This window comes from Toxotes jaculatrix, chromosome 16 (genome assembly GCF_017976425.1).
Source record: "Toxotes jaculatrix isolate fToxJac2 chromosome 16, fToxJac2.pri, whole genome shotgun sequence".
Classification (NCBI taxonomy): domain Eukaryota; kingdom Metazoa; phylum Chordata; class Actinopteri; family Toxotidae; genus Toxotes; species Toxotes jaculatrix.
The window spans coordinates 23,987,192-24,011,427 of record NC_054409.1 but is presented as its reverse complement, the minus strand read 5'-3'; the positions used below and the strand labels follow the sequence as shown (position 1 = coordinate 24,011,427).

At 45.3% G+C, this 24,236-nt stretch overlaps 2 protein-coding genes across 2 annotated transcripts; both read right to left on the bottom strand.

Annotated features, from left to right (window-relative positions):
- Nucleotides 1–73: 73 nt before the first annotated feature.
- Nucleotides 74–7,010, bottom strand: sec14l7 (SEC14-like lipid binding 7). Its single transcript, XM_041059776.1, has 13 exons — nt 6,883–7,010; nt 6,284–6,431; nt 5,533–5,608; nt 3,845–3,888; nt 3,259–3,321; nt 2,824–3,012; nt 2,631–2,726; nt 2,482–2,542; nt 2,309–2,392; nt 2,010–2,116; nt 1,777–1,916; nt 1,443–1,612; nt 74–1,346 (listed from the first exon to the last, which is right to left on the bottom strand). The coding sequence occupies exons 2-13, from the start codon at nt 6,335–6,337 to the stop codon at nt 1,216–1,218; spliced, it is 1,215 nt and encodes a 404-aa protein (XP_040915710.1). The 5' UTR covers nt 6,338–6,431; nt 6,883–7,010; the 3' UTR covers nt 74–1,215.
- On the bottom strand, nt 6,653–23,842 carry zfyve16 (zinc finger, FYVE domain containing 16). The gene is made up of 18 exons (XM_041059774.1): nt 23,618–23,842; nt 20,732–20,840; nt 18,134–20,229; nt 17,383–17,479; nt 13,923–14,099; nt 13,691–13,830; nt 13,388–13,604; nt 13,127–13,249; nt 12,823–12,978; nt 12,482–12,706; nt 12,185–12,267; nt 11,669–11,773; nt 11,412–11,562; nt 11,190–11,270; nt 10,891–11,053; nt 10,532–10,637; nt 10,157–10,333; nt 6,653–10,055 (listed from the first exon to the last, which is right to left on the bottom strand). The coding sequence occupies exons 2-18, from the start codon at nt 20,799–20,801 to the stop codon at nt 9,897–9,899; spliced, it is 4,326 nt and encodes a 1,441-aa protein (XP_040915708.1). The 5' UTR covers nt 20,802–20,840; nt 23,618–23,842; the 3' UTR covers nt 6,653–9,896.
- Nucleotides 23,843–24,236: the final 394 nt, after the last annotated feature.

Here is a 24,236-nt window from a genome sequence, read left to right as displayed (position 1 = left end):
ATGAACTCCACAGTGAAATAATCAGGATTTGCAGCCTTAACATCATGTAAATCAGATCCCAGATCAGTTGTTGTTTGTATATGAACGCAGTTTCTGCCTTTATTGCGAGCAACATGAATTTACAAACTAAACTTAACTGAAGTTTCCATAAATTAAAAAGAATTATTTTTGTTTCACATCATGTTGTAAAGTCTGTCGTCATGACGACTGGTTATACAGAACATGCTGGTGATTCTCATCAGCATCCTTCATTTAACACATCATACACACAACTTCCATTTCCAGACTGTAAAACTATGACAGTATTTGTACAATTACCTGATACAGAAAACGGCCTGAGAAAGTGTGTGTGTGTGTGTGTGTGTGCTGTCCTTCTTAGTGGTTTAGCTGCTGTCAAACACAAAACCTTCAGTCACGTGGCCCGAGACGACGCCGTCTGTAGATTAAATTACATCCTTCTACGTTAAAAAGAGTTAATGTGGTTCTGGGCTGAAATGATGCAGAAACGAGCTTTTCTAAAATAACCTTCATGTTTTCCTGAATTTAAAGTTAGATGCTGTAACTCTCCACACAGCACAGGACTCAGCAGGTTACTGCTGCTGTGAGAATGGAGTTTTCCTGACTTCCTGTGGTTTCAGCGTCTCACCTGGCTGCGGTGACGTAGAAGTGTACTGGACAGAGCGTCAGTGCACCGTGACATCACTCAGTGCGTTTACGTGCACCTAAGTAACCAGGTTACAGGCTTTCTCCGGTAAACCCTCCTCTGGACTGAAGAAACCTGGCTTCTCTGATCGGGGCAGAGGATCAGAGAAGCCTGATTTCTCTGCCACGTACACACGGCGCTTCCTTTTATTAAAAATATTCCGTCCGCTCCGTCACTCTGCTCAGACGGATCAGAAAATCAAAGGGAGCAGCGTCGTCTTTCTCAGCTTCAGTTAAAACACAAACGTGGCGATTCCAGAATAAGTATGTGGGTAGAGGAGGAATCTAACACGTAGCCCGGGTTCTCTGAGTAATCTGATTACTTAAGTGAGCGTAAACTCTCTGTCAGGTGTGACCACAGTGAGACTGGGTGTGGTGGAAACGCTGCTCCTCAGCTTTTCCATCAAGTTACAGATAATCACTGATTACAAACTTCCTCAGAGAGGGTGAATCCAGCCCTGACGCAGAAGCGCTGATTCCGCCGTCACCATGGTAACAGGGATCAGGACTCCATCACTGCAGCCTCCGGTCTCCTCTGCTGTGTGGATTCTGCGTCTGTGCGTCGGACGGAGGAAGAACCTCGACTTTGTAGCTCACCTTCTTGGACTGAAGGATGCTGTAGCTGTTATCAAAGCACAGCACGTCTGCACGGGACGAAGCACAGAGTTCACGGAGTTACTCCCGCAGGGTCTCACGGAGACGGTTCAGGTGAGAGTTTACGTCAGTGTGTGGTTACTCACAGACTCCAGGCTCAGGACAGGTGAGGCAGCTGTCCTCGGGGACCAGGTGTGCATTGTAGCGTTCGCTGGGCAGAACCTGCAGCATGTCAGTCACCTTCTGTGCCCCGCCCTCTTTGGTCCGCCTGTACACTCCGAACCCGATGTCTGCTCCATCACTGGCAAACTGCCACCTGGGAAGGAGCAAATCACCACAGTTTGCTCCTGTGTTTTTTAAATCTTTATCCGTGACACATTTTTGGATCCGTAAGAACAGAAACACTTTACACACACGATCTAACTCACATCTTTATTAAAAAAATGAAAAACAGCTGTTTGGTTACAGGTTGTTTCGTACCTCAGGAGGCTGCTGGGTGCAGTAACATCACACTCCAGCTGGAAGACGGAGCCGCGGCTGATGGTCACACTGTTGTCGTACTGAACCTTCACAGAGTCCTGAACATAGTACGACCTGGGCACTACACCGCCGTAATTAATCTGCAACCACAGCACACAGAACGTCCCTGGTTTTATTCACCATGTCTGAGAAACAGGGTGCTGCCCTCAGCCAGTCCCTCCTCTTTCCCTCACCATGGTTCTGCAGCGGGGATCTCCATCAGGGTCAGTCAGGGTTCCTCCATACGCCACAGGAAGCTGCTCTGGGTCAATGTGTTTACGCAGCACTTCCTGCCAGTTACCTACAAACAGAGGAACATCATGTTGCTTCTATATGGAAGTAAAAGTGCGTATATGTGAGTATATTTATAAAATGGTTTCCCTGCTTATTCTAAGGTAAAGGACCTGAATACTTCTTAGCTCAAAGCACCACTGTGCAGCCTCACACAGCGGCTGTCACGGCTCCAGGTTAAAAACAAGAAAAGTTGTCTCACTTCCTAAAATGATGATCTTGCGCCGCGTTTCCTCGCACAGAAAGTGTTTGATCAGGTTGTAGGCCATGGGAAACATTTTGGGAGCTGCAGCAAAAACAGAAAATCAGGAGAGAATCTCAGAGAACGCAAGAGAAAATCACGTCAGACAAACGGCCGCAGGTCCACTGAGGTACCTTTGATGAGAAACACCCTTTTCAGCCCCTCCGGGTAGTTATCTTCAAACATGGTGAGGATCTGTGGCAGAGGAAGAGAGCGATGATGAGCTGCAGCAGACTGATGTGAATCAGCGGACAGAGCAAACCTGTGTGAGCAGATCACAAACCTCTCCATAGGTCTCAATAGCAGGTTTCCAAATGTGTTTCAGGCCCAGTCCTTCACAGTCGTAGATCAGACTGATGGATTCAATGTTCTTCCCCAACTGAGAGAGACGTGGACGAGAAGAGGAAATATTTAGAGATGGAGAAGGAGAGAAAACAAAGAGGAGGCATGAGGAGAACAGAAGTGTTGGTCCTGACCTTCTCAGACTGCCTCTCACACTCCCGTCGCAGCATCTCTGTGTGTCTGATTTTGGTCTTCATGAAGTCCTGCTTGGTGGCCGACAGCAGCAGACCCTTAGGATCCAGAGGGCCGATCACGTCGTACCAGATGGGACTTCCCTCTTTGTCGTAACCGCACATCCCTCCAGACACGTACTTCTCAATCACCTGACCGGAACAAAACTCAGATCGTGACCCGACATCAAAGTGCAGAGGGAGAGGTCAACAGCTTTCAAAATATGTTCACAGTGTGTGTAGGTTTGTCCAAAAAGAGGATCATTTTATTATTAAAAACCAGCCCTGTATGTCTGAAACTCGTCGTGTCAGCAGACATGACTCAGTCATGTTGAGTGACGTCACAGCTCAAAATGTTCAGGCGGCCATTAAAGAGTTTCGTGTTAAACTGTGACAAACCTCCGGAGGTTTCCAGTCGGTGATGATGGTATCGACTCTCATCTGCCTCCTGAACTCCACGTGCTGCAGAGACAGAGAGAGGGAGACAGGAGTCAGAGGTGGGAGTCAGAGGCGGGAGTCAGAGACAGGAGTCAGAGTCTGTTTTTCTCCAGTCGTCACTTTTTTGTGGGAACATCAGATACTTTCACCTCTTTGAACTTTGTCCTTGAACATGAAGCGAAGCCCAAACTGGACCCGGATTCTATGTCAATGGTCACAAGTCAAAAAGGTTGGGAAACACTGGTTTAATCTTTAACAGTGTGATATGTTATATAATAAAAGATAATAAAGATAAGTTGTTTTTTATGGTAAATTAAATCTTAATCTGAAAAGTAACTTGTAACTTTACTTCTCAAATCAATGTAGTGGAGTAAAAAGTGAATATTTCCCTTTAAAATGTGGAGCAGTGGAAGTTTCAGCAGCACAAGATGGAAATATTCAAGCAAAGTACAAGTACTTCAAACTGTGATTTCATTAAGAGACTAAATCATCAAACTAACAACAGGAAGTAACGTGTGTGTGACACCTGTGTGAACAAAGAGCTCACCTTTCTGATCATGGCTTCAGCTTTCTGAACATTGAAGCTTCGGGCTGGAAAATAAAAATCACAGGTTTTCATGATTCAGAATGAGAATGAGGATGTTTGATAGTGGCACAGTGTGAACTCATTATTCATGAGAAGCGTAAAGTCAGAACAAATGATGAGTTCTGTGTCAAAGCTGCAGCCTGTCAGGTGGCACCAGAAAAACTCGGACACAGTTCGATTCATTCAACCTGTTTTCAGACCATCAGGGAAAAACGGTCCAAGGTCAACAGTCAATGCAAATATTGAAGTACAGTCACAGAGTCCCCCATCGATCCAAGCCTCCCTGAACTATGCACCACTGCTGGAAGAGTCAACAGACACAGTGTCCTGTGGTGTGGACCGGCTCTGCAGCAGCAGATCACACACAGATCACACACAGATCACACACAGGTCACACACAGGTCACACACAGGTCACACACAGGTCACACACAGATCTCAGATGATCAGAATCGTTTATCGTTTAATGACCATCAGCACCTCCTGAATCTCTCACACCGGTTTCATAGAGAACCGACAGACACACCTCGCTCCCTTTACTGATGCTAATCCTGACCTGACTGACATTTCAAGAATCGGTCTCGCACGACCTCCAGTGACCTGGTTGCGTCACGAGAAGGTCGGCGACGCTGCGATGAGCTAATTTCCTTTAAGGTGAAGACAGAGATGATGTTTATTGGCTCTTTAGATAAGACGTCGGCTCACAGCCGAGGCAGATGGAGCTGCAGTGCATCGTCTCAGGTGACGTGCAGGTAGTGAGACTTTTTAGCAGCTGTCTCATGCAGATGAAGGCAGAGAAGCTTCTAACAGGTTTAACTTCCTGAGGAGAAAGCAGGTGATTTATGACCCAGGTTTAGAACCACTGTCACTTCAAAGAGCAAAACTTTTCAAAACTTTAAAATCGCTTCAGAAAACCAGCTTTCACTGATTCACTCTCTCATGTGTGTTTATTTATCTGTATATTTGTATTTATGTGTAAATATTAGTGGCCCTGTTGTTCTTGACCCTGACAGGTATCGATACCGAAGCCTCCCGCTCAGGTATTTCTCTCCCTCACTGAAACCGGCTTCAGTGTCAAGTGTGAAAACATGGAAACAGGTTTGTGTGTGTGTGTGTGACGACTGAGAGAGCGAGCGCCGCCTCGGGCAGTGACTCCCACAGGCACCTGAGCCACTCTGAACACCGACAGCCAACATGCAGCCTTTGTTTGTTTCAGAGGAAAGTTAACTGGTGTTCATTGTGTTTATTTCTCCTGAAAAGTGAATGAACTGTGCTGAGTTTAGCTCATTTCCCTTAAACACTAAATCCCACGTGCAGTGCAGATAAATGTCACATCTCATGGTGCATCTAAAATCCTGATTACACTGAAAATACATTAAAGACAAAAGCTGGAAGGAACAATAAGTGGTCATATATATTTGTCATAGTGTCGTTATTTGGCCGTTTTCAATGTTTTGCATCTAATCTCTTTATCTTTCACTGGTTCTGTCTCTTTCATTCTAATTTGGATTAAAGAAGTCTCCGTGCACTTGGGTGTGTGACAGTAGTGATTGTTGTTTTGCCTGCGTTGTGCCCCCCCACAGAGAAAATGCTAAGCAGTCAGACTGCCGCCCGTCCGGGTTTGGATGTGCAGAGGTCTGCAGGTCTCACCTCTGAGCCAGCGGAGGAGGTAGTGGTCATGCTGTGCGGGCAGGTTGGGGAGGATGTCCTGGATCCTCCCCCGAAACTGGAGGAGGAGAATCAGAAGGGACACAAAAGTTAATTTAACGACATGAAAGTGCTTTTTAAAGTTTGATGTTTAATGATTGCCCACAGGACAGATAATAACAAGGCCTGAACTCAAATCTCCATTAAGTAACAGCCTTACATTCAAAGTTATTATCAACAACATATACTTAGAGTATCGCAGGTAAAAGTGCCTGCTGTGCAGAATGTTTAATTCTTATCTATAACATTAGATTATTACAAAATCTGACTGTTGTTTAAGGAGCATTTTATTGCTGTAGGTTGTTGAGTTGGTTTAATCTTTAATCTGTTTATTGTGCTGTATAAGTTTTTATGTTATTTTAATCTAAAATCTTAACGACAGTTGTTAAATAAATGTAGTGAGGTTATAAAAGTGCAGCATTTCCCTCTGACATTTGGTGTTTAACATAGTTTAACATGTTCAGAGACAGAAAACATAAATATGCTCAGGATAAGTGCACATTCACTCAGTGTTTGAGAAAAAAACAGTGAAAACTGAAGTTAAACTGAAGACAATGTCACTATAAACAAACCACAGTCAGCTGAAGTTGCCATGGGATCAATGTGAGTGATCACACAACAAAAAGCAGCTACACACTCAGCACTCTGAGGGCAAAAAATAACACAGGACCAATATTCATCATTCATTTCTTACCTCGGTTAAAATCTCAGCCTGTTTCGGGCTCAAGTCTCCGACTCGTCCGCTCATGTCTCAGCTGTCGTGCTGCTCCAGCAGAGAACAGGTCTGTGAATGAGCTGCACTGGAGGGAAACGGAGGTAGAGAAGAACACACCACGCCCCCCCTACACAAAGACACACACACAGACACACAAAGACACACACACAGGTGGACTTTCAACCTGGAGCTGAAAGTTCTTCATTGCGACACAGACACTCTGTCACCCCATGAAAAATGTTTGTCAGAGAAAAGATGAAAGAGAAGAAAGGGAAACACAGAGGCTGAGGAATAAACAGGTAATAACTAAATGACAATATAATAAAACACAGCTGTAATAAAATAAACAACATTTTTCATAAAACTCATTTTATTCTTTAAATACACAAGCTCTTCAGAAACTGATTAGGACCCAGATACCAGGTTCACCAAAATAAAGCTGGTGCTTATGAATAAATAGATGGTTTACACATAACAACATGTGGAAAACATAAATCAAAAAGCATAAAGGTACTTCTCATTCTGACATAGTGGAAAGTTGTTTTAATCATCTGACACAGAAAATAATAATAATTTACCTTGTAAAATATGACGGCCCTGAAAGAGAAGAAAGAAAAAAAAAACAACTTCAGAGGAAGATGTTTCTAATCTTCCTGTTTCCAAAACTCCAAAGTTCAAACAATGAAAACAATGTGGTGCGGACTTTGTCGAGATCAATCAGCTGTTCAGAAACGAGCAGGTGAAACACGTTGACTTTCCCCAAATTCTGTTTTCTGAGCATCAACACTCAAGAGTTTCCTGCTCACACTTGTCTCGGCCTTCGCTCGGACTCCTCAGAACAAAACAAACAAACAAACAAACAAAAACACGTGAATGAGACAGAAATTCCTTTAACCCTCCACTGCCTGTGAACTTCACGATCATCCACCCAGTAACTGTTCAGATGTTTGAGCCTTGACCAAAGCTCCTGCTGCTGTGGCTCAAACGGAGAACAGGAGTCGTGTCTGGCGGTCCGACACTTTCAGTGTTTACTGAACACATCGCTCATTGTTCCGTGGCGGCGGAACAAACTCGTCAGCTCAGCTTTTTCTCTGACACCACATTTTATTTTTCCTCCTGAAAACGTGCACTGAACTTTTACCTGCTCTGACAGTTCATCACCTCTACACCGCCAAACAGCTCGTCCCGGGTTAGAAACCACATTCACCTGTGTTATTGGATGAAAAGATGAAATCATTTTGTGGATTATTTTAACGAGCAGTGGCATTGAACACCCTGTGTTTGGTCTCTGAGTAAAAATGAGGAGAGCTGTGGAACAGGTCAGAGCTGACAGCTGGTGTGAAGCTGCTTTTGTCTCAAACTGAAGCACTTCCTGCGTCGCTGTGGGATTAGACACCTTCCACCTGATGACAAAACAGTATTTGTTTAATATTCTACTGGGTTTTTTTCCCTCTCACTGCAAAATGAATGTGGCCTACGTCCTATCAAAAATATTCCGTCTTTTTTTTAAACTTTTATTCCAATGATTCCAAAAATAACTCTTCAATATTTTAAAAAAAAAAAAAAAAAGTCTTTGATACGATCTCTATGCATACAGTTGATCTCATTTATAAATTCCTGACTGAAAAATGAGACGCTGAGGAGGAGATGTGAAAACGGAGACCAGGCTTCAGGTGATGGGGACAACAGTACGTGCTAACCTGGCTAACCTCCGCACTCTTCTAATCTGATTTCTTTAATAATAATAATTTTAAAAAATCATTTTTTTATTAACCACAAGACTCTCCTGTAACCACAGCACATGTTGGCAGTTCTGATCGAGCTTTAAATTTAGTGGAAAAGACGAGAAGCTGGTGAAAAAACGAAGGGACATGATTAAAACCTGAAAATCAGTCTGACGTTTTTCTGTTCGGTAAAATACTCTGACACCGCTCTCACGTCTGTTTCCATCACGGTTTGGTTTGTTTAGTCTGTAAAGAAAAGTTTTTGTGGGAAGATTTTGTTGTGTACAGACAGAGCCTGGTTAGCTGTTTCCAGTCTTAATGCTAAGCTAAGATAAGCTAAGCTAAGCTAAGCTAACCTGCCTCTTGGCTGTAGCTTCGTTTTAACTGAACACACATGAAAGCAGAATCGATCGATCGATCGATCGAACTCCTGGCAAGAAAGTGAATGTTTCCCAGAATGTTCAGTTATAAATCTGAACTTTATATATTTAGATTTAAAAAAGTAAAAGTGTGAGATGACTTGCAAAAAGCTTGAAGAGCTGTAAAATGTGATGTAAATATCACATCAGCTGTGCAAAATCTGATCATTGAACAGAGACTGAAACACTGAAGACCACCAAAAATCTCCCGAAGTAAAGAAAATCATTGGTATTTGAGCTTGAACTGGTGAAAACTGCTGAGAGGAGACTGAACAGCTGTTTGTTAAAGCAGTGAGAATGAGTGGACACTGAGAGCTGAGCGGAAACATCCCAGGAAGAGACCGCAGGTAATGAAAACGACAAAACTCTGCCGTCCGAAGCTCCACATAACCCTTATTTACCCTCCTGTGGTGAGAAGCCGGGGGTAAAACTCCAACCGGGGCTGCACCTGAACGCAACTGGGCCTCATGCATGAACCACCTGTATGAACAGATTTGTTGTTCTTCAGTGGAACATACGAGTGATTTGAGAGAATCCGTGTTATTAAATCAATGTTAATGGATTTTGAATTTTCTCTTAGTTCCAAACAAAACGCAGAGTTTGAATTAAAATGTCTTAATCTGAATGAATCCGGAGTTTAATTGACAGAAGGTACAGGTGTGGACTGAAACACGGCAGGTTCGTGCAGAGTTTGGTGAGTCTGACCTGAAGCTGTGGACACAGAGGATTTCCTGCATGAGGCCCCATCGTTCTCCTGCGCAGCAGCATCATCATTAACCAGCAGGTGGAATGAGAGGACAGTAGCCTGAGGGGACACGAGATGCGATTTCTTTTCATCACTGCAATGCACATATTTTAGAAGGGGCCGGATATGGATGTGAAGTGGCGATGCAGTAGCACCTGATCACATGAATCACCTCTCGAGCACTGAATACTGCACTCAGTAACGTCCCTTCCTTCGGTATCATCATTTCATTCAATAAGCCCGTATTAAAATAGAATAAATACATCCAACTGAGAGACATTTCGATAGAGTGTCTGCGGGAAACATTCACCGAGGTGCTCCGAGCTGACGGAGGCCAGCGGGGAGCCTGGAAGGCAGAGCCGAGGAGAACGGTTTGTAGTCTGCTTGTATTTGGTCGTGTTGTCGTTCGTGTTCCGTGTTTAGTGTTTGGCTTCTCGTACTAAAGCGGCTTTGGCGAGCACGAAACGCAGAAACGTGCGTCGGTTCATTACCAGGAAACCAACATCACATCAGCGTACGTCCCTCCAACCTCAGAGTGGGAAACGCCGTCCCAGCGCCGACCTGTCCTCTGTGACGGTGCACGTTTAGCTGCTGAGTCAGCACATCCAGCCACAGTCGACAGCTTCTCGCTCTGTGCTCAACCACCTTCTGTTCAGTGGGGTTTTTTTTTTCATACTCTGACTGTGACACGGTCTGCATGTGCATTAGATAGTGTGTGTGATGTAGAAGATGAACTCCATGTCCATGGCAGTCTGTGGTACGCTAGCGCTACCTCCATGGATGACGGGGATCAGAGCGCTGTCCAGCTCGTTCATGTAGCGCTGAGGGAGGAGCCTGCCTCCAGAGCCAGCCTGGTACTCCACCTGAGAGCAAACACACACACACACACACACACTCAGATATACTCCACACACCTTATCTGATATTCTAAACACTGTGCTGTGGTACAAACATTGTTTAGTACCATGTCGGCCTGTGTGGAGACGCGGAGGCAGATGGAGTTGATGCCACTGGAGGTGAGAACGGCGAGGTGAGGAGTCAGAGCGCTGCAGGCGGCCAAAGCCATCTCCTTCTGAAACACGCTGCAGGACGACAGCACGGACTCCAGGCTGCAGTCAGGACTCTTCAACTGGTAAAACACCTGAGGGGGACATTCAGGTGAGGTCACACACCTGGGCCTCGCTCCTCGTACGTGGATAACCAAGTTATCCAGATCATAACGTTGCCGAATGTTTTGGTTCTTCACAGCTGCTTTAACTGTTGTCGGAAACTTGACCAGTGCCCAGCGCACGGTGCAGGGTGTGAGACAGGAGACGTGTAAATGAGAATGGAAACTCACCTCTGTGCATCTGATGGTGCGACCATCTGACTCGAACTCCGAGTCCTGCTGCATCCTCACACTGCGGACGCCGTCCAGAGGCCTCCCGTCGACGCCACTGGTTTTGCTGCAGAACAGAAAACACGAGCAGGTTGTTGGCACCTTAACAGCACCTACTCTGTGGGTTTGTAACCTCAATGCATCAGAAACATCTGATCTCACAGCTGGAAACATCGCAGCACAGACACTTCCTGTACGAGCAGCTGGACTGGAGGGAGCGTGCGGTGTGACAGCAGTGGTGCTGTCAGTGTTGGTTGATTGCACAAGAGTGTGTAAATAGTTGTGTGTGTGTGTGTGTGTTCTGTGTGCAGTGCTGTTACCCTGTGTTGATGGGTGAACTCCAGTCAACCCAGCGGACAGTGACATTTTCTCTGAGCTCTCCTCCATCGTTCCTGCCGCACTGAATGTGGAAGTCTGTCTGCTCCCTCAGGGCAGAGCGCAGAGACTCCATGGTCTCTGGAGGGATCTGAATCATCAACCCATCTGACACACGAAGACAAGTTCCACTTATTCTCGTCCAACCGCAGTCAGGTATTGTACAACGTGTGTTAGTCAGTGTTTTAGCCAAACTCACAGCTTTGATATGATGAAGCTAAACTCAATGAATCAGCAACATTACCTTCAACAATGCTGGACTTTGCGATGAAGCCTGAGGAGGCTTTCAGTGCTCCATTGAACACCACGAAACTGGCCCCGGTCACTGCAACACAACACAGGCCACCACACAGTTCACTTTCTACAGCATGTAAACAGAACGTTACGGAGCTTACTCGTCCCTCGTCTTTTTATTTTGACACAAACAGAAGACGGAGGAGTGAGCGGCCTTACTAAAGACTCCCACCTGTGCGGGTCTTCCCAGGCATGCTGTTAGCCTGGGTCTGATAACTTCCCTCCTCGCTCTGGAGACACACCAGGTGAGAGTCGGCCTCCGAGCTGAAACTCGCCCCGATACTGATGACGTGCTCGTTCGATGTGTTTACCACCTTCTGCATCTGTAAAACAGATATTTTATCATTCAGAATGAACCTCTGAGGACATGAAGACATGAGTCAGAGAACAGATGAGTCTTCTCATCTGACTCATCGATGGTTCACTCACCTCATTGAAGCTGCTTTTGGGAATGTCGATGTAGCTGTGGCCCATCTCCATGTGGATCCTCAGGCCCTCCACAACTGACAGACTGTACTGGTAGTTCCTCAGGTCCTGTGGGCAAACAGCATACAGGCACTGAATCCTGTGTGCGAGTGAAAATTCACTTTCTGTGTTTGCCCGTATCCGGCGCCTCGGTGACCGACAGCATCCATCTGCTGTTGTTAATGCTGGAACTCAACCGTCAAACCAAAACTGCCCGAGGCAAAAGCGTTTATGTCTTTAGACGAGTGGTGTGATCGACTGCATCAAATTCTCAGAACGAGCAGCATGGATTAAGAACACAAGCACAAAGCACTTTTATCTCTTCCACCTCCGTCAAAAGTAAAAACTTTTATAGGTCGCCTCCAAATTTTTCACATTTTCCACTGAGGATTTTTTAATGTATTGAAACTGAAAATGTGCATAAAGACAGGTGGATGGAAACGCACTCTCTACAGCACCTGGTTATGTTAATGTACTTACAGCCAGTAAATTCATAATGGTGTGTCCCGTCTCTCGATACACAGAGTCCCGAAAACGGACACTAGTCAAAATAGTGGGATACACTGAAAAATAGAAAAGATTTAGTTAATTATCACTATGGAAACCATAAAAGCATAAACTTACTGGTTAGCAGGATTAAACAACTAATTGTCTCAGCTTTAATAATCTAAAACAAATAGATGACAAAAAGGTGAACTCAGGACAACATGAAACCTCACCAGTCTTATTTCTTAAGACAGAGACAGGGACAACACTAAGTTAGAGAAAGCCACACACCCTCGTACTCAGCTCCGAGCCGTAGAAGCAGCCTGAGTGGAAAGACTTTGGCCCAGGGCACCTCCAGTTTCTGGATCAGCAGGCCAAACAGGAAAGGCTGCGGGGGGAGAGTGAGGCCATCCAGAGGCTGACAGGTGGGAGAGAAGAACAGCATCCCAGCGTGGTCCTTACTGCCCAGGAAGCTGCTTGTGAACGTCACGTTATCCAGCTCCTCCAAAAACTTCCCTGGAACAGAGAGTCATGATTCTGTTGTTGTATATTTTTCACGATTAAAAATAAAATTCTGCTATTAAAGATTTAAAAAAAAGGTCTGCACAGTACGTGCAGTACGTGCTGTCTACCTTTTTGGGCGTCTTGGTAAATGGTGAGATAGAGTGTGAAGAGGTCTTTAGGAAGAGTTTTTTCCTCTGGCAAACACTCCAGCAGAAACACCAACTCTCTCTGTCCCAGCGCCTGCAGACCGTTAGAACCAAAACACCAGCACTGCCGACTCAGGTCTGACAGATAAAACAAAAACACAGAGTTAATAGGGGACAGGTCAGTGATGGACATGTGAGGACAGCCATATTTATCCAGTATACGCAGCATGTGTAACGCATGCCAAATAAACCCAAGATCTGAGGATCTGAGACATGTTCTACTCACATGTGACCAGTTTGACGTTGATTAGCAGGTTGGCGTTCAGAACAAATGTCAGAGGCCGGGGTCCTCCTTCCTCCAGTAAGTGCAGAATCTGGCATGGGGCAGGACTTTCCTCAACCAAAACATCTGAAGAGGAAACAGCAGGCGGGGGACACGTCGAGTTACACGCATAAGATCTCAAACTACCGTGAGACAACCTGAGACTTACTGTTACTGCCGGCGTCATGTAACTAACCATGCAAACACACAGAGAGAAACGCATACCTCCTCCGTCATCCTCGCCCGTGGTGATGAGCAGAGGAGGCAGCTCATCCTCATTGTCTGGCAGCAGACTGGGAACCCTGTTAACTGAAGAAGAGAGTCCAGAAAGCAGGGCATAATCCCAGGGTCCAGACACCGGAGGTCGAACCACCTCTCCAGCATCAGAAGCTTCAGGGGTGGGGGAGCTACTGACTCCAACCTCTGACCCCGCTGGGCCAGGCTGAAATGAGAGGGTCAGTCATAAAAAAGTGATAATCGAGTGTGTCCGTGCAGCTTGGCTGTGTGGATGACGTGTCCATGTCTTACTGTTGTTTGGTCTGAGGTGACCCCGCTGATCTCCTGGGAGCTCCTGCGGCTCGTCACCGACAGCTTGGTTGTGTCTGCCACCTCTCCGTTGGGCAAGATGCCATCAGCAAACCACACCCGCTTCTGCTCACGAGGACAACCTGACAACACGCGGAAAAGTCTTTTCAAGGGTACGGCTCAGGAACACAGACAAACAGCAAACGAGACGGTGGAAAAAGAAAAGTAATCATACTGTCGTTGTTTGGGTGTTTGAGAACAGACACAGGCACCATGACGGTGGGTGGAGGTGAGTTTAAAGTGCCGGCGGCCCGAGCCTGCTGCAAAGGGGGGATGGTGCTGCAGTACTCAGATGGGACGTTGGGGTTTGGGCTGAGACCTGTAGGACTCATCATCCGCTCCAGGGCCTGGGCTACAAGGAGACAGACGTCATTAGAGGTGTGTTAATGTTAACAGAGTTCAAATCTAGTTTTAATCTGTTCACTCAATATATCAGCCCCAAAGCTAGTTCTCTTCACCTGACGCCAGCTGTTCGGTCAGAAGACATTCGTGGTCCCCAGATGATGAAGCCTAATGACTCTGATAAACCTCTGGCTTTTTTGATCCCTTCATTTTTCATCTCGCGCCATCACCAGGTCAAAACTCTACTTCAGTTTATGACCAAATACCTCCCAAACAAATGAAATTCCCATCATCCTTAGCTGTACTTCGTGTTCAGTGCTAAATCCGCAACGTAACTGAGTGAACATGTTAGCATGCTGATGTCAGCATTTAGCTCTGTTAAAGAAATCTGTCCTAATTTGTTATGTGTTTCTACCCTCTAGTGGTAAAAACTGCTTAATGCAGCGCAGCACTATCAGTAACATGACAATGTTTTTATGCAGGATACAGACTTTACCCTCACACATACCTCAGTTCTTTACAGACACAGGACCATTCTACATCCTATCAAATTCCTTCACTGTGTTCAGTTAAGCCCTCAGGCCCCTTCTACTCATCAAACACTAGTGAGGCGCCCGGGGAGCTGGGGTATATCGGTGCCTTGCTCAGGGGCACCACAGCCATGGTCACATGGGCAGGGGAGGCGCGTCTCCTTCACCACCACCGTATCCGTTTTTTTTGCGCTTGGTCGAGGGATCGAACCCACGACCCTCCGATCTCAGGCCGGTCCAAAGCCGCACTCTTAACTTGCTGCGTCACGGCTGCCCCCCAAAGAGTGTAAGAGGGACTTTGTTTTTCAGGGTTTGCAGGTAGCGAGTAATGTTGTGTTTTCCTGTTTTATGTCCCTGATACTATGAACGAATAATAAAGGTGTGCCTGAAGCAACTGATGATGAGGATTATATTTTTGTGCTTTCTGCAGTAATGACAAATTTGTGTTTGGGAACTGCCAGTCACCGAGAAGTAACAGCAGCGTGTGTCTAACATATGTTTCACTGCTTTTAATAAAATGAAATGAGGAGGCTTGTTCAGTGTGCTTCAGTGAGATCTGGAGCAGAGGCGATTATCCTGGATAAAATCAGACACATGAACCAAAACGTGTGAAGGAGCTTGTTGAAAAGTGGACAGTTCATTTACAGTGGATAAGGTGGTGAATGACAGTTACTGCAAACAGAACAGACACGAGTCGTTACCTCCAGGAAAGCTGGCTCTGACTGAAAGGCTTCATCGGTGCCTTTCCGGCTGCAGAAAATGCTGATGTGGCACTCGTCTACATTATATTGATTAAGCATCATAGATCTTTATCGATCCGCCGTGTACCAACAACAACTACAGAGCGGCTTTCAGAAGCACACAAGCAAAGCCACATCCAGAGGAAGGAAGCACAACGCAAAGACATTACAAGTATTCAGAGCCTTGTTAATGGGGAAAAAAATAGTCCCTTGTCAGTCACACAGCAACACTGTGTGAGAGGTGTTTCACCTTGTTCTGCAAGGAAAGGATGACAAGGCACAAAAAGTCATCCAGGGCCGAAGGCAAATTACTTCACGCACAAGTAAAAATAAACAGTGACCCCGTTTTACATGTAGCACTAACCAACACAAACATTCCTCTTTAAAATCAGACAAAATGGTGATTCTTCACTATAACAACCCACAGAAACACAGTGGCAACAGTCTACTTATTAAAAAGTCGATTGCATCTTACCTCATCCTCATCATCCCCCTCTGCTAAAACTCAATCAGTCCAAATCACCGCAAATCTCCTCCTGAGAGTCTGACTTTAAACACGGGCATCGCAGCCCTCCTGAAGCTGCTCCTCGCTCATTTCCACGAGTTCACGCCTGGTGTTAGCCAGTGATAGCCTGTTAGCTTTAGGCTGGGGTGTGTGCTGTGAGCCTCACATGCTGCTCACCATACTGATATGAGAGATGGAGAGCACAGAGAGAGAGAGAGAGAGAGAGAGAGAGAGAGAGAGAGAGAAGGATCGCATCGCGCTGCTCCAGCATCCGCCCGCCACAAAAAGTGGATCACCTCTTTCTTCTTAATTTAGACAGAGCGTGAGCATCACATGTCTACTGCGTTAGTCGGGTCCTGTATCACACAAACACACAACCAAGGACAAATGCCAGTGTCCTGCTGTAACTCTCCTCCCTCTCTCGTGCCCTCTCCATCCATCTCCCCCCTCCCGTCTCCCTCTCCGTGTCCGTGATGCAGCCTTTAACTATAGAAAGGTGCCTCTCTGACGTGGACACGTAAACCACAGAAACAGAAACAACAGACATCTGATTTGACGGAGACATTAACTGATGTTTATATCAGTAAAAACAGACAAGTCTCTGTATGAATGTTTAAATGTTTTATAGACGCGCAGAGGGACATGAGAAAGGAAGAAAGCCCCTGAGCCATTCTGTACAGAACACTGTTTTTTTTTTTTTTTTTTAAAGCTTCGTGCTTTAAATATTCATCGACTGCACAATGAAAGTGTTAGCGTGAAGTTTTAATGACCAGTGAATTCAGTCTATTTTCAGTTTTAAAGGTGACTTTTAGGTTTCGTCTGTTCCTGAGAGCGAATGAGAAGCTCAAACTGACACCACTGTTAAACTGAGTTATACTCAGCATCACACAGAAGCAGCACAATCACATGGGAAAGATGTTCAGTGGACACACGTGAAACAAATGTTGTGGATTCAAGCTATAAACACAACATTAACATATCTATGTGCCGGACAGGCAGCGCTCGGTGGTTCTAACAGAGCTTTTACATTAATGAGAAACAGAACCAAAACCATGAAATCAAAACTATGAGCTGAAAGACACTAAAGTACTCTGTGCAGCTGTAAAATCTGGTGATAAATATCGGCGGCTCACTACACTCCACACCGGACGTTCTGTACAACACCTGTGTTACCACAGGTTTTTAGAATAAACAATTATAATATTTAAATCTCAATATTAAAAAAAAACAATCGCATTCTTCTAATGCTTTCCATTCCACACATATAAATAAACTGAGCATACACAACAGATTTGTTTGTCAATAGTATTAGCCACGAAACAACTCCTTCATAGATACACCGTTCTTTCTACAATCACACGGTGACAGTGAAACATTTTCCTGAATAATGAAACTACAGCTGCACGCCTGGGTAGCGATTTGGATTTAGTCTTCTCTCATATATCTGCAGAATAATATGCTGAAGTGAAACTACGGCGGCTGAACCAGTTCTCCAATGAGACCAAACCAGGGCCTTACCTCTGTTTATGGCATCAAAGCAGATGACACACACGCGAGCCTCTTTCTCCAGGTACTTCAGCTTACACTTCCTGTTGCAGCACACAGCACAGTAAACCTGCCACAGAGGAGAAAGGACAATAATCATGAAAGAGATCTATCACGGACGGTAAATCCTCATAAATAAGAACAAGAGGTACAGCGACGCACAGCACATCTCAGCGCGTTTATCCGTCTGTTTGTTTACGTCGCAGTAGTCGTGCCGTGAACAATAACACATCCTAAACAGTCCTCTCTAATGCTGTTTTAATCACTGGCCTTTAAAGGACTTAGCTCCAGCTTTAGGACACATGGCTCAGTGGAGATCTATAGAGGAGCTGGGAAAAGAACTGCTGACTCATGCTCTTTGCTGCCACGAATCCACGGTGCTATATTTGGTCCTGGGACGTAATCTGTTTTATTTAAAGGAGTAGTAAGCAATTCTGCAGAAATATTTGGACTCACCTTCAAAACAAAAACACCCCTCCCTTCAGTGTTCCTTCAGGAGCTCCGCCCCGGCCAACCCCACACTGATGGCCATCCGTTGTCATGGCTACAACTCTAACAACTGGGCTAGACCTATCGTCTTCACAGCAGACAAGCTTCGTCGTGCAGTCTACGTGTACAATGACAATAAAGACTATTCTATTCTAGACCAGATATTTTAACACAACAGTGAAACTGCCTATAAAAAATAATGGACTCAGTGAAATGCACGGGCTGATGAACGTACCTTCCCACATGCTCGGCAGTGGTGCCGCCGCTTGGTAAAAGTAAACCTCTGGTAGCAGTTCATACAGTTGGGGGCTTCAGAGTCTGGCACCCATGCAGGCTGCCTGCTCCCCAGCTCCTCCACTCCCTCTCTCTTCCAGTTCACTGGCCTGGCACCATCTGTGGGAGGCTCCCCAGGGTATGGTGGGGGCTCTGAGAGTTCATCATACCCCACACTGTAATCCGGATGCTCCTGAGTGGAGTATATAGGACTCAGATCCCTAATGTCGGAATGCTCCTCCGTAAGACTCGGGCTGATGGGTGAACTCTCTCCATCCTCTGCTGTACTCGGCCCTTTTGAAAAACCACTGATGGTCTGAAGCTGCTCCCCTTCTTCTTCTTCTTCTTCCCCTGCTGGTGGAGATCTGGCAGTTTGGCAGTGTAGCTGTTTAGGTCTCGCGCCTCCATAGGAGGGCTGCTGATTAGGGCTACTACTGTGCTGGGTCTGGAAAGTGTTGCTGGTCAAAGAGTGGTTTGCACCAGAGGAGAGTTCTGGCTCTTCTTGGCAAGGTCTGCAAGAGTCCTGTGATTGTGATGGAGCACCAGGGTTAAAACTTCCCTCTACAGACACACACATTGTTCTGTCACTTTCCGGAAAAGCCACACCTTCTACCTCCTCCCGCCTAGCTTGACCACAGCTTCTCAGTTCCTCCTCCACAAGCCTGTTCTCTAGATACCCATTTGGTTCTGAGAGACTTTCAGGCAGAGTACAATCTCCAGAACTGCTGCAATAAGAGATGCTTCTGCCCCGCTCTGCTTCAGTGTGCGCCTGCAGGAATGCATCCAGCTCTTCATCAGTGACCAACAGCTCCGCCTGGTCACTCTCAGGCAGATACTCGAAGCCAAACTCAGGAGGATCCACTGGACTGGGTTCTGAGCGATCAGAGGAGGTGTGGTCTGCAGGGGCAGCAGGAGCAGCTTCCGGAGAGACATGCTGCCCCTCTGGAGACAGCCTGCCCTCTGCGATCAGCCGGGACACGGACACTGACGAGTAAACAGGTTCCTTTAGACAGGACCCATCGGCCTCCAGCGCTGCCAGGGAGTCTGCCTCTGTGCTCTCACACACGTCTGCCTCATCACACTGCTCTGGAGCTTGCTCTGATTCATCTTCTGTGGTCTTTGGTTTCACCAGAGCTCCACACATGGACACAGCGATGGGCAGGCACGATAAGCCCACAGGTTCGCTGTCTGAAGCCCCAGACTTCAGACCTGCAGGAGACTCTGCCTCACCTTCACCTGAGGCTTCTTGTGACTCGTCCTCTTTATTCACTGAGGTTGTAGTTGTTGTTTCTTTAATGCTCTCCGCAGGCAGAGTGCCCTCTGGTTCACTGTGGTCTAAAGAGTTATCCACCGCTAGGTTTGAAGAGGCCACCTCCTCACAGCCCCTCTCCTCTCTGTCAGCTGACTCTGTCGTCCTCAGTGACAGTGAATCATCTGTGGACTCACAGCTCCTCTCCACTGCTGCCGGAAGAATGACGTCCAGCAGACTGAGTGAGGCAGAGTATCCACCACTCTGATCATGGGAGTCGAGGCTCAGCAGTTCGTCTGTCCCTGCAGAGGCTTCCTCTTCCTTGACGTCTCTACAGCCAACGCTTTGGCTTAACCCCCCTTTCTCCTCCGTGACAACGGGGCTGTTAAAGTCCACGAGCAGGGCCTCCTCCTCCTCCATTTGCTTTTCCACCATGTCCAGCTCGCTGAAAGCATCGTGGCTGTTGGTTCTGACCAGGATGGCCGAGCTTGTGTCGTTCACAAGGTCACACACTGGTTTCAGAGATCGATCGGGGCAGGGAGGAGCAGAGCTTTTAGCTGGCCTACGGTCCACAGAGGAGAGAAGGTCCACTCCAGTGAGAGGCTGACCTTTGACCTCTCTGTCATCGGTGCTGTGGTTGTGACCACTGGAGCGGTCGGGACAGTTGGTAGCAGAACCATAATGAAGAGAGTTAAGGTCAGGGACGCTTGGTGGGACAGTGGACGCCTCTGAGGATAAACACTGAGAGCCCAGTGAGGAGAAGGGGAACGCTGAGGGCTTCAGGAAAACAGATTTGCAATCAAGTTCCTCTGTAACAAAAAAAAGAAGAACAAAAGTTAAACTCAGCCACCCTTTAAAAATAAAATCATATAGATATAATTCTGATCAATTTCTGATTTTAAGTAATACAGTTAACAGGCTTTGAGAGAATTAGAGACAGAAAAAATCCAAAATCAGTTAATACATACAAAGTTATGAATCAGACATTATTGCAATGTGTTTGAGCTAAAACTAAGTCAATTTATAGTTTAGTCCACTGACTAAGGATTTCCTGAATGATTTACTGGTTATACACAAATATCCTATTGCCCTGCAAACTTCCCCATGAGGATCAAGAACATCTTGTGTTATCTTATCACACTGTTTTTTGGACTGTTGGACAAAGTAAGAGATTTAATAGATTCAACTTTGGGAAGCTGTGAAAGATATTTTTCTCTTTTTCCATATTTAACAGACCAAACAAATCCATTACACTGATAAACAGATTAATCATTGACAGAAATAATCGGTAGTTGCAGCCAAAGAGCTTACCAGTATTGAGCTCAAAGTCATCAAGCAGTTTGTCGAGATCACATACAGCTGCCTTGAAGAAGCTGTCCATGCTGGGCTAAAACAAAGGGCCCTTAATCCCCTTCAATTCCTAAAAAGAAAAAAAGATGTGTTGTAATACTGGAAAAAGAAAGTATGATTTCAAACACCTGCTTTCTCACTGTAAAACTTTCCTTTAGGAACAGGAATCTAGGTCACGTCTCGACACATTGTGACTTCCTTGTTTACTCGCATGGAGAAAAGCAGCTTAAAGGGTTAATGCAAACAATAACACAAAGTCAAACATGACAAATTACAGAAAAACAAAAGAGAACACAACCTCTCTCGTTTTAAATAAGTAGCCTGCATGGAGAAGGGACTGTCATACACACCATTCTCACAGCAAACACAGTGTTGCATCATGTGACTTTCTTCAACCATCAGTCAACACATATGAATTAGAGATTACTGTCAACACCAACTAATTAAGTTTCCTCTGTTGGGTAGAAAATGGTTTCCACTTTGATTATTAACCTTTTAATTTGTAAAAATTCTTTCTTATAATCAAAAACACAATTTCTATTGATTCTCTAGATTTAAAAATACTTTGTTTTTTTCCACTGATGCTTGAGCACTACCACCTGAGGCCAATGTCATGACTTTCCTTCTCCATGTTGCACAGGAGTCACATTGTCTAACTTCAGATGGCCTGCAGCTGTTTGGTGGAGCAAACTACAGAAAGCTCAACACAACTGAGAACCAACTTTTACCAGAGAGGGAAACATTAATATCTGTGTTTCTGTCATTATTATTATTTATTTTTCCTTTCTGTCACTGGGAAAACAATGTGATGCATAAGTCATAAATGCCCCAAACTCAACCTCCGTGCAACAACACAAGGAAGAAAACTGCACAAGCCACACACAGTAAGAGAGAAATGTGTCATGATAATGTGTTGTTGTGCCACAGTGGGTCTCTGGCAGCTAACTGCCTGCAATAATACACGGTGCTAACACAACAACACCCATGGCGCTTCAAGTCTGTGGAAGCGCAGACTAATAACAGTATCACTCCCACTAATTTCAGCTTCAGCCTCAGACTCAGTAAACACAGGAGTCCACAGGGTTAATCACACAATGCTTTAGCACAATAACAATGATCCCACAGTGAGAAGTGTTCAGCCAAACTTCTTCTCTCCTAAAGTAAAGCTCCACAGATCAAATACATTCTCAACGCCTTTAAAAACATCTGATCTGACACACCCCTTGTTTTAAGCTGGATTCATGAAACAGGATGTCTGAAATCAGCTAGCATTACTGGGAATGAAAGTAGGACAAGTTCCAATAAAACAAATCTTTAGCATGGCTGAAAATAACTCTCTATTAAAACTGAAGGCAAAACATCAAATACTTTCTAAAAATTAACTGCTTGAAAAAAAGGAGAGAACAACACCCTCTTCTCCACAAATGACAACCAGTTTCATTTAAAACCTTTTAATACATATTCTATTGCCAATGATAGCATTTAGTAGGTAACTCAAGTTCTTCATTATATCAAAGTACTTTTAAAGTGTCCGGTGTTTTAATCAGATGACTGATTTGACTCTTTGATTTCCTGCAATCTGTGTAAATAACATCACTCTTACAGATGCTTGTGATGGCTTTATCCAGTGAACTCCATGTATCACTCTGTCCCTGCATACCTGAGGAGCAGGAAGTACTGTAGACTTTTACACAGAAATCAGCTGATGCAAATCTCAAAACAAGAGTGTTAACAGAAAGGAAGCAGGTTGTGGTGACACCACAACATGAAAGACACTAAAAACAGATAAAACAGACGTGGCTCCGTTTTCTACAGGTCAGTGTGTGTTAGTGAGGTGTAAATTTAGCAAACAACTTCTCTCCAACCTCCTCCAGAAACACTCTCTGTACTGTTGTGTCACACAGGAACTGCTAACCATGTAGGCTAAATATGGCAGGGAATGAGGAAGCCAGTCTTACTAAACAGATGAATGTCTGTTAATCATCACAGTAAAATATGAGTTACCAGCTCTCAACAACAGCCATGCGATATTTCCCTTTAATTAAAAAATCACGTATCTCTATAACTTTTAGTTTTTGTGACCAACGTTTTTAGTTCATTTTTCCATGACACAACTAAAAACTATACAGTACCAACTCATGTAGTATTTCTCTAATTAAAATGCTGCACGATTGTAATCTGCGGTCAGGTGACATTTAGGATCCGCAGCAGTATTTCTAAGGAGATGGGTCAACTATGGAAATAAAAACTAAATACTGAGATGAGATTTGTTTTGGCTGTAGAGTGTGATCTGAATACCGTCTGAATACTGAGGCCACCGTACTAAACGCCAACCATCGCCATCCAGCGCAGGCTGGTGTACATGCGTCCAGCCGAAGTCACAGAGCTGTATGTCATTATCATAATCTAACAGATTTTCATGTCATTTAAAGAACGTTTCACTTAGCGGTCACACTCCACAAGAAACCCCACAGCAGGAAAGAAGCAGCTTGGTGGACATTTTCAGCATGAAGGCGAAGTGTCGCCCACTCTCTGCCGTGTTAAAACCTTCACGCAATTAGCAAACAAGCTAACTAACCTGGATAGCCCAATAAAGAGCTACTGATACACACGAAACCGCTCACGGTTAGCAAGCAACGTTAGTCGTTAACATTTCCCCGTAACAAAGACACTTCGCATGAGCTTTAACTACACATCGACTATCAATAAACAGCCCGTTGTCACCTTGAATGAACGTGATTAACCTGAAGCAGGTGTAGCTAAAGTTAGCCTGTTAGTTGTTACTGAGCGCTAGCTAACGCAGCTAGCTCGCCGTGGGTTAACCTGGTTTGTTTCTGAATTCCTCACCAGCTCTGTTTTATTCCACAGCTCCGCCGCCGTCTTCGACGACCACGCTCATTTTCCGTTTCGAAGTGGGAACAAACGCGGCCGGTACCGTCGTCTCATTCTCCCAGAACACAGTGAAAGTTGCCGGGGAAGCTCGCTGTTGGGATTAGTTTTGTTGGAGATGTGTAGATTCTGCACTCAGGCGGCCATCTTGAGCGGGCTGTCGGGGAGGTCGCAGGCTCTGCTCAGACCGCCTGCCATGCAATTACTCTGCATACAAAATCTGCAGTTAGTCGGGATTATAGTTGAGAGAAGCGGTGGCAGTGCGCTTCTTTTCGCTTCACTTTTACACACATTGCGGCCCGTGAGCCCGCTGGATTCTGCTTTTAATAAGTAATAATAACTTTACAGTTACAGGTTTTTTTTTCTTGCTGAAGTTTGGGCACCACTGGGCAGATTACACACTTGATGATGACTTGTTGATTTTTGACGTGAAAAGAAATAAATCCACCCTCTGCAGCAAACTGACATGTCAATGCACTGCTTCTCTTTATTTCATGAACTTTAATAAATTAAACTGTTAGGGGATGTGAGAGTACTTGCCCCGCCCCCTTCTTGATTTAGGAATTTTCAGCCACTC